Consider the following 9,893-nt stretch of genomic DNA (forward strand, 5'->3'; position numbering starts at 1 on the left):
GCGGAGAAAAATAGACTCGATTGCATTGCATATGATGACCACAGCTCAGCGGCTATCCGACGGATAGCACTACGCTGCCATGTCTCCGCACCATGGGAATAAAAGAGGTCCCCATCCAAAAATGTCTGGCTTTGGAAGATTGCAGCATTTAGAGAGAGAATGGGGAACATGCAACAAGGAACTATTTTCGTGTACGTTTGTCGTATCTCAATCAGGGATCACAACCACATACCTAAGGTCGACGCCAAGGGGGTTCTTGTTGAGAATACAATGACAAGCTCTGCCTGCATAAGGCAACCACGTCGGCAGAGCTCGATACTGCGTTGGATACACCCGGCACCATTGGACTATCGTCCGTTATAGTCCAACACAATCCAACCATATAATAGTTTAACTCACACTGTCATTAATTTATATGTTGGGGTGTATAAAATTCAAATCTCATCGTGCATACACTTATCGGACCTCGTCGAGGTTGGGGAAGATGGTAATCCACTGCCATTCGTCGCCCAGATTGTGCACTTGGTAGGTCGGAGCAATGCAAGCAGGAATTGCAACCGCATACCTAAGGTCGACACCGAGGGGGTTCTTGTCGAGAGTACAATGACAAGCTCTGCTTGCATAAGGCAACCTCGTCGGCAGAGCTCGATACTGCGTTGAATACACTTGGCACCGTTGGACCATTGGCAGTTATGGTCCAACACAGTCCAACCATATAAAAGATTATCTGACACTGTCATTAGTTCAGAGATTGCGGAGGAAGTAAAAGCAGTCAAAGGCTACATGCCACCACCAAGGTAGGGCAGAATTATAGTATATTGCAGCTGGTTCTCGAGTAGGCGACGGCGGTTGGTCTCAACAACTTAATATTGTATTGCCACGTCTGATGGGTGTTGCAATATGTGCAATTTCGGTGACAAGCTGGCAAGTGATTGTGACTAAGCTGTCACGGTTGTGCATTTGACGGTTTCTATCCAACTAAGTCCAAGTATTCAAAGCTTGCTCATGAGGGGTACAAATGTGATGATTATTGTGCATATTTTAGATCAGATAAAGCCTTCTAATGATTTATCATTTTCGGGTCGTTTACCTGATGTCTGTTGTCCCATTGCGCTTGGTCTGCTTGAGCCAACGTAGCGCACATAAGTTCCTGTTGCACGATAGTATGAGCAAATAATAAGCGAAGAAAGATTGATGCATTCGCACTCACCGTCCGTTTTTCGCGTTGCCTGGGCGCATTTTTGCCTTGCTACCGGTCTTTGGGGTTTTCCTAGTAGACTCGGAGGGAGCAGGAATGCTCCCTGCATCCGTTGGTTCGAGTTCGGTTCCTGGATCTAGTAGGGACAGTGGGATACTCGAGAGAGCTGTAGTAGGTGGTATTACAATATTGGATGCAGCTAGTGCGAGCGTAGATCTGTTTAGCATGGTTAGTAGTGAGAGCGCAAGCAGTATCATCACGGAATCGGGCTGGAGATGCTTTAAATAGATATTTATGCCAAAATCAAATAAAAAATGCGCAGATTATATCCAAAGACAGAGTATTGTAAAAACATCAGCATTATAACGTCAAACAACAATACATTGCAAGAGGACTTCAATTCTGATGAAGCATCGTAGGTCTCGCAACTGTGACAGTCAGCAGATAAACACTTGAAGGAAGACCCGCATCTCTGCAAAATGATGGTCACCCGCTGTACGAGCTTGACTTCGTGGTGGCTGTTTGTAATCAGATGCAGTCGGCAGACGAGAGCTACAGTATCCTTATAATAGTTATGCATTATCGTCATCCCTCACCGTTGTGGAGTGTCTATGCAAATGCTTTGCAATATCCTCACAATATCCTCGCAAAATTTACGTTGTACTGAACGTTTGAACCTGGGCCAGTGAAAACAAGACTTACAAAAGCGAATTTTTCACCTAAGAAAAAAAAGCGCCGCGGTATGATAGAAGTCAGCCCTTGCTCATGATTGAAAAAAATCTCCCGGAAGATGAGATCTGCAGCCGAGCGACATGCTTGTGAGGTATCGAGCGTTGAACACAAGGACATAGAATATACATTAAAACCATCGAGGTATGAGTGTCGAACACAAGTACATAAAATATACATTAAAACCGTTGAAAAGCAACTGCGCGGGTGCGCAAGGAACGAAAGAGCAGAAACGTCCAAATCGGCATACAATGTACCCCGTTCTACATGCCATAGGCGTAGCTCTGATAAGGATCATTCAATGACCCGGCAACACCGACCGTGCCAAAAGGGCTCACGTTAGCATATCCAGCAACGCCCGTATAGCCAGTGGCTTGGGTATGAGGGGGTGTCAGGCTCGTGCTATGAGGAGAGGTGCCTTGCAAGACATATCCGTCGATCGAACGCGCCTGAACACCGTGCATTTGGGGACCGAGGCGAGAATGGCCGTAGGAGCCTTGCGCTTGGATACCATACAAGCCTCCCTGGGCATAGACATCAGCAACACTGGTAGGGTGCATTCCCTGGGGGATGTACCGGGCCCCTGCATTGTGGTGACCGTGACCATGATAACCGGGGTTGCCACCGTAATGGCCAGAGTTGCCCATGAGCATCATGCCATAAGGGGCATGATAGCTGAAGTTCTCGACGTTGGCCTGTTCCCGCTGCAACACGGTTTGGATCGTAAGGAGTGTTGCGGATTAAGGGAAGGACTGGGCGAATGCTTTTGAGGAGGAGCATACGCTGCGCAGGATCGGCATAGTCTAGCGCGGTCTACAAGAATGTCCAGCCCAAGCGACAAATGCACAAAAGAAAAATGGTACCTGCACACAATAGTTGCCATACGAGTCGCGAAGTAGTTTCTCCAAGCGGGAGCGGTTGAGTAGCTCTTCAATCGAAATTTTCCTGGTACTGTGTTCGGCCACACAAGATGCACCAGTCCCAGTCGGCATGAAAACGTCCATCAAGATTTAAAAAAATGCTCACTTTTTGAACGAGCGCCAACGCGTTATAAGTGATATCGCTCACAAGCTGGATGCGCTGGTGGTCCGAAGCATGGTCAATGCAACGCTGCAGAACCCAGCATCCATGGGGGTGGGTAGCGACCTGCCCAATCAGATGTGGCGCGATGATAAGTCAGCTCGCTCGTTCAAGCATCACTCACCTTTGATAACCTCTTCTCGAGCGAGGGAACCCACATAGAACGCATAACTGGTGGAATCAATAAGATATTTTTATTGATTGGGGTCCGGGGCGCTGATAGGTCAATGTTCGGGTTGATCGTAGTGCAGCACCAAGAAGGATGTTTCTGTGATTGATGGCGGGAAGAAAGGGTGTTGTCGATGGTCGCTGCGTCGAGAACTCGAACTCAACATCCACTGGCAAGTCTTTCAAACTCCGATTTATTTACTGTCTATGATACTAAGTCGAGATCACCAATCGTGACTCGTTGTCACACGGGAGAAGCACTGAGAAGCAACGAAGTTTTTAGAATGAATATGAAACGCTAAGATATGATGAAGGAACAGCTAGAATCTCCCTACGACGTACAGAAGGCTAATATGCATCGTTCGCGGTCCGTTAGCCATTAATGCGTTGCTCCAATACAGGAGTCGTTCCTCGTCACCGAATCAGGCCAGGACCGAAACTGGCTATCGTCAACGGAAGTATGAGGCCCGCTCCAACAACGAGCGCCAGCACGCATCCAATCCTTGCAGACAAAGATAGTCCGAATTCAGCAGTAAATACACCTGCCAGAAATCCGAGGATGGAAAATCCCAAACTGCAGTGGTCCCCGTGAGTAATGAGACATTTTGATCCAAGTTTTAATTACCTCGTCAGGTACAAAAAACTCGGTATACTTGCGATGATAGCAAGACTGGCCATCTTCTCCTGTAGATAATACACCTGTCAAGTTGATAACGTCAGGCCCGTGTTACGGAAAATGAAATCGTTCGAACCGCAAAGTCAAGGGATCTTAACCTGTGACCAAAGTGTTGTGCTATTGCGCACCCGATAATACAGTAGAAACTGAGAACGAAGGAGATAGAGCACATCGTTTTCGTGGTAAGTTGCGTGCCCAAACCTGGGACAGCAAGGATGCTGGCGTTGACGGCCATGATGACACTTGCCTGTCAGAGCAGACGAAGTCATAGTAAGCATGTTCATTTAGGTCCGCGACAGAGCACTTACCACGGTGGTTTGAGCTTTAGCCTGGGCACTGAAATTGTCAGTAAAACTCCTTATGTCCACCACATTCACGAGACCATCAACGTAAATCGTTTTAAGGCGTCTAAGCATCATCAATGGAATCCAAAGCATGGCGGCTGCAGCGCCAGCGATCAAGGGAGAATCTTCGAGGTCTCTGCGTTTTTCGGCCAGTGAGTGCATTCGTATCAGGCGAGCTTCGGGTTGGCCATAATGGTTCAGGTATTCGTGATGACCTGTTTTGATCGCTTGATTCAATGACGTATGGTATGAGAAAACGGGATCGTACGGAGCATATGCAATATTTTGCCTCGCGAAAGATAAGTTTTCTGATTGCCAGCTACCTTAAAGCTCACGCACCACATATTGCAACACCTGGTCCCTTCATGGTCCCATCAGGTTCTGCAAGTTCCTCTGTGTCAGTCATCAATTTGATAATATTAATGTGGGTTGAACGGTGAAGATAAAGGTACGTGCCAGCAATGATCAGCTCATCGGTCATTTCCTTCATCTGGTCCAGAGTCCAGAATATTGAAGCCGCTGTTGACTGTTCAATGGCCAATGCTTCTGTTTGTTGTTGAGGTACTTTCGATCGGGCTCTATAACGCTAAATAACTCACCTACGCGATACCAGTTCAGCTGAATTCGCAAAGCTCTTACTTCGGAGAGGGGTATTGTGATTTCGTGAGGAAAATATTCGGCATGTTTCCTACTCAATCAGTAAGAAACGTTCCGTGTCAGTATAACAATCGCTTACCAAAATTGAGCCTCCAGTTCGAGTCCTGTACAATCAAGTCTAAGAATCAATGGACAAAAAAGGGACGTACTTTTATGATTCCAGTGCGATGCCATAGATTCCTGGAAAAGAAGGTAGCCATTCACTGGCTCCACCCAGGTAATGATATGATTTTCTGGGACGACGTAATAGTACGGATAGACTTCCTTCTCTTGCACTACGATCGGCTCCACGACTAGCAAATATCCCTTTCCGTTTAGCTTGGCTCTTGACGCTCTGACCCAGGACTCAAGCCTCCGGAGCCGTTCCTCTGAACAAGTCCTCAAGTTCATTTCGGCGAATGTTTTCTTTATTAGAACAAAGTGAGCGTGTAAATTCAAATACTAGCCCGCACTCACCATTCCCGCATTGTAGTTGTATACGGCTCCTGACGGGTGAACCAGCTCGGTCCAACCCCCGCGCATCTCGGACCTGTTGATGCCGCGGTTAGATCAACATCGTCAGTAACAAAGGTTACCAACTGAGGCAATTCGATCTGCATCACGTCGATGTCATAGTTGCGCTGTAGAGAATCCCTATGTCATTGTGTGAGTACTCGTGTTCGTCCTGTAATATTGACGACACTCACGGTGACCGTGCCATTTCGGTGTACCGCCCGAGTTGTGTAGGCCAGATAGGAATACTGCAATCGAGCAGCTGCGACATCTATCAAACAATTCTTTTAGCTGGGGTCTCGCTAGACAAATAGCTTTAGAGCTCGCGGTTGAACAAAGTACGTACCGTCACCGTCGTGGCCATCGTTCGTTCAACATTCACACGATGATAGTGAGGTATTGATATTTTATATTTCACGCCACGCACGATTCTGATCATAATACCTCCGCTCGGAACAACCCTGAAACCAGGGTCCATGGATATAATTAGCGAAGGCAGTTGGAGTGATCATGAGGGATATAGGATATAGTAGGTGACATATAGCAAGATCATTATGGTACTGTGCTAGTATGTATGCAGGCCTATGGAAAAATCAGACCGATTGTGATCTTGCGCGGAATCTGATATGTGCTAAATTACTGTACAATTGTTGTAGCGCTTGAAATGTGGGGGGATTTGAAGATCTATGCTACAAGCTGGATATCTCATGATGGATGATGGATATATGGGATGTGTCAGGCCCTGCTATATGCGTAAACGCCTAAGGCGTGACAATCATCCCCGAGTCCGAATCATTATAGCTATGTACATAGATGGCGTGTGTGAATCATGGTTGTGCTAATGAAATTCGCGTGACGTACCCGAAGCATTGCTCTCGCTTTATTCACAGCATGGATGAACGTTATCATTAACGTCACGACCGGAACGGCGCGTGGGCGGGACGGCGACCGATTGAACGGGACGCTGTAATATCTCGGGTAAGCCATCGGTGAGAAGTTCCTGACAGACTCACCGAAATCGAACCACAGATCAACTTGCGTCTGATAGAAATCGTTAGTTACGGTCGCTGATTACAGTCGTTACTTACCAAAACTTTCCTGCCTTTCAGTGGCACGATCCTCTACAGGCCGCGTGGTTTGTGTGCGGGACATCTGTGTTATGATATGTTACGATGCGGGGGTTGACGGTTCGACAGGGGCTATTTGCCGTAAGTAATGCAAATGGTAGTTGTCGGTGTATTGGGTGGGTTAAGGCGGGTGATCAATTGTCTATAAGCGGAACTTCAATTCTGCCCAGGTTAATTTTCTAACTCCGAATGTATCTGACTGTTTGCCGAGGTTTGCCGGACGGGACTACCAGCCAGCCGTACTTTGGGCCGTACTGTTCCGCCGATCAGTGACCGTAGTTAGCTAATAAATATTGTTTAAGTGCTGGAGCGCACTCACCCATGGCATGATGCGATTTGAACCTCTTGTGATCGTATCTCAATACCATGCAGTGTTTGGACTGCGCTGCCAATTCGAGCTCTGTGCGATGTGTGCTCTTCAAGCTTCATAGTCGGCCAATAAACGTTTAAACTTGTTTCCAGAAGACGAGCCAAAATGCATGGGATTACGGCTTTCTGGGCATACAGGACAGCTCCAAAGATTGTTATACATGGATTTAGTACAAGATGGCATACGAAAAAAGCGGCGCCGTACGTCCTATTTACTTGCGCGAGAATGATGACATGGGCAAGTCCCACGCGACTCTCAGAGACTTCGGGGAACTAAAGCCGTTGCTATTGGGAAGCGCGCCAAACTGATCAGAGGGGATTGGCTGAACAACGATAGGCCGAACGTCTTCCAGGACCATTCGCCTGTCACCAGTAGTGTCAGAGATAGTGCTTTTCGCAAGTCGCGACTTTGCAGCGATCTGAAGAACATTAGAACTCCTAAATGTAGATCATGATGAGCTAGGTAAAACAGTGCACATATGAAATTTACGTTATGAAGGGGAGACTCCTCACGGCCTCCGAGAACGTTGGATACATGTGTGGGTGCTCGTACATATGGTCTAGAGCCGCCATGATAATGGCATTCATCGGCGCTGGTTCCAGGATATTAGCGCTGGCGTCGATATCGATGTTCACCTCGACCTCGGCCTCAGCTTCGTTTCCGACCTCGGCTTCGCTCATGATCTTCCTCTTCTTTAATTCATCCTTCACCATGAGAAGTAGAATATGGTAAACCTGACATATTGATGCAAATTTCGTTAGTTCGATACAAAAGGGTAAGGGGAAGAAAGACTTGCGAAAGTCATTAAATTTCCAGCCAGGTGTTGGGCTAAACAATTGAACCTTGACAGAACCTCTTCTGGAAAAAGGTCGCCGATTCTTCCATTGGAATTTCCATCCGATAACCCGTCGACAGGGTACAAAAGGGACCCCCACAGAATTTCTCGAAATACCTGGTGACTTATGAGGTCCGAAATTGCTTGCTGGATCTGGAAAACAAAAACGCTTGAGGTCAAATTATGCTAGTTGGTCTGCAGTCTCTTACCTGAGAGGATTGGCCCGAGTTAAGAGCCAGAACGAAGGAGATAGCCTTCTCGATCGTCTTGGTACCGGCAAAGTCGGGGTGCGCTGACATCGCACCTTTCAGGATTTTTCCTAGGTCCGATTTGGCACTGGAGAACGACTTAACCAGCTGCTCAAATTAGTTCCTAGGAGGAAGCGAAAGCAAGGACAAGGGAAAACATACACTTAAGCGAAGCACAGGCCATCCAGCAGACACGGTTTCGGTCTCTGAAATCCTCGCGATCACTGATCAAACTGTAAGATAGCGACACATAACGAAACACCCAAAATGCAAGACACCGACCTGGGTGGGACTCCATGTCCTCGTAGGTCTTGTGAGTCATGTTTAAACTAGTGAGAAAACAAATCGTTATCAGACGTCGCATGCTTGTCGCAGAAATCCGAAATGGGTTTCCGGAAGCTCCGGTCCACAACCCGCCTATGAGCAAGCACCTTGTTAGCGTGATTATTCGATTCCAGGGCGTCCTCCTCATGTAACGAAGTATTTGTGAGCGGTTGTTCTTGTCCACGCCGGTATTGGTGGAGTCTCTCCATTCCAGGCTGGGATACATGGTGTGTTGCTGCTCACCGAAGGCTAGCTCGAGTTGTGTTTCATTTGTGTCCTCTGGAATGAGATACTCGTCAACGGCGCTTGCAGAATAGCCAGTGGAGTGGTCGTAGAAGTTGAAGTCACTGTATGCAAGATCAGTGTAATCCAAACATGGCGCAGACGTGCCAATGACAGGCATTTCAGCAGCATGTTGAAGGACCGGATCAGCGAGACCGAAGTGCTTGAGGGGTGGATGTCCCGATGAAAATGGCATAGATGCGCTAAAGGAGGCTGTCTCCACAGCACACGAATCAGGGACAACGAGATGCTCGGGAGGTGGATATCCGAATGGAAACGGAGCATGATGGAATTGTACCGATGCGTTCAACTCTGGAAGCTATCAATGTGACGATGAAGACATGTATGATTACAACTAAATAACAAAACTCACCAACCACGAAGGAAGCGCTAAGCCTCTGACACCTGGTCTGCAACAGGTAGAATTGATTGATCGAACGTAGGCACCGCTCTCCAACTGATTTCGCAATTGAATAAGCGAACTGTCTGGGGAGGCGAAGCTCTCACCGTTGTCGCGAATAAATTGTGGATATGGTGCATATCCCCCCGCCGGGGACAACTAGCGTTCCAACCTGTTGAAGTACATGAATCCAAGGCTGATCATTCTCGAATACTTTGTCACACTACGAACGAATCAATACGATGAGAGAATTATTTGATTTGAGGAGACAAACTCACATAGATGGGGTAGATGTGAGTGTAGTCGGCCAAGTATCCGATGAGAACGAATTCTGCCCCCGTAAAAGTGACAAACGGATGCTAAAATCGCAGGTTAAAAGGAAACAACGGCTGCAGCGCTGATGGACGGCGACGAACCACTTCGTTCTAGAGGGAAAGATTCAGCGGATGATTTGTAGTATAGAGCTTACTTACAGTGAGTTGTATGAGGCGAAGAACGGAATTCCGTTGTGGCATGTATAGCCACACATTAGACATTGACGGAACACTGTCCATGATTAGGGTAGCAGGCAAGCGAATTGGCAACAAACGAAGACCAACCATGTATTATAAAGACTGGCCATGCATTATCAATGGCCGGAAATCAAAGATGGTCACAAGCGAATAGCTAAGAATGCATGGTAGGCAGGGGCGGTGGGCGAGGCGGTGGGCAGGAATGGTGGGCAGACGTGATGGACAGTCATGAGTAATGAAAATTGTGCCATCGAGTAATGTAACACATACTACTTCACATTAAGGCCGACGAGGAATTCAAATCGCGCCCATCGACTGGCGTCAGTTGCTGTGATGTAACATTAATTTTCGTAATCAAAATCGAGGGTGCAGTCCATGAACATCTCATCTAGCGCCTCGATAATCGATTCCGTGCTCGCATTCCTTTCTGGCCCCAAAAAGCACGGCTCCT

At 47.4% G+C, this 9,893-nt stretch overlaps 4 protein-coding genes across 4 annotated transcripts; all 4 read right to left on the bottom strand.

The window, feature by feature from the left end:
* Nucleotides 1–1,086: 1,086 nt before the first annotated feature.
* On the bottom strand, nucleotides 1,087–1,425 carry DEU56DRAFT_920526 (uncharacterized protein; the record flags this gene model as incomplete). Its single annotated transcript, XM_041358478.1, has 2 exons — nucleotides 1,087–1,150; nucleotides 1,211–1,425. 2 exons carry the CDS (start codon nucleotides 1,423–1,425, stop codon nucleotides 1,087–1,089), a joined length of 279 nt encoding a protein of 92 aa, XP_041200539.1.
* A 765-nt stretch (nucleotides 1,426–2,190) lies between these two features.
* On the bottom strand, nucleotides 2,191–2,919 carry DEU56DRAFT_920527 (uncharacterized protein; the record flags this gene model as incomplete). The annotated part of the gene is made up of 3 exons (XM_041358479.1): nucleotides 2,191–2,631; nucleotides 2,681–2,740; nucleotides 2,791–2,919. The coding sequence occupies 3 exons, from the start codon at nucleotides 2,917–2,919 to the stop codon at nucleotides 2,191–2,193; spliced, it is 630 nt and encodes a 209-aa protein (XP_041200540.1).
* Nucleotides 2,920–3,589: 670 nt separating this feature from the next.
* On the bottom strand, nucleotides 3,590–5,615 carry DEU56DRAFT_920528 (uncharacterized protein; the record flags this gene model as incomplete). Its single annotated transcript, XM_041358480.1, has 11 exons — nucleotides 3,590–3,749; nucleotides 3,801–3,874; nucleotides 3,928–4,098; nucleotides 4,160–4,484; nucleotides 4,531–4,741; nucleotides 4,795–4,883; nucleotides 4,932–4,956; nucleotides 5,002–5,257; nucleotides 5,309–5,381; nucleotides 5,432–5,485; nucleotides 5,539–5,615. 11 exons carry the CDS (start codon nucleotides 5,613–5,615, stop codon nucleotides 3,590–3,592), a joined length of 1,515 nt encoding a protein of 504 aa, XP_041200541.1.
* Nucleotides 5,616–7,052: 1,437 nt separating this feature from the next.
* Nucleotides 7,053–9,484, bottom strand: DEU56DRAFT_920529 (uncharacterized protein; the record flags this gene model as incomplete). Its single annotated transcript, XM_041358481.1, has 11 exons — nucleotides 7,053–7,278; nucleotides 7,331–7,575; nucleotides 7,794–7,829; nucleotides 7,886–8,032; nucleotides 8,087–8,148; nucleotides 8,207–8,849; nucleotides 8,904–9,089; nucleotides 9,145–9,153; nucleotides 9,209–9,289; nucleotides 9,347–9,355; nucleotides 9,404–9,484. The coding sequence occupies 11 exons, from the start codon at nucleotides 9,482–9,484 to the stop codon at nucleotides 7,053–7,055; spliced, it is 1,725 nt and encodes a 574-aa protein (XP_041200542.1).
* Between the last annotated feature and the right edge of the window lie 409 nt (nucleotides 9,485–9,893).

The sequence above is a fragment of the Suillus clintonianus genome (genome assembly GCF_016758775.1).
Source record: "Suillus clintonianus strain FC179 chromosome Unknown DEU56scaffold_264, whole genome shotgun sequence".
Lineage (NCBI taxonomy): Eukaryota > Fungi > Basidiomycota > Agaricomycetes > Boletales > Suillaceae > Suillus > Suillus clintonianus.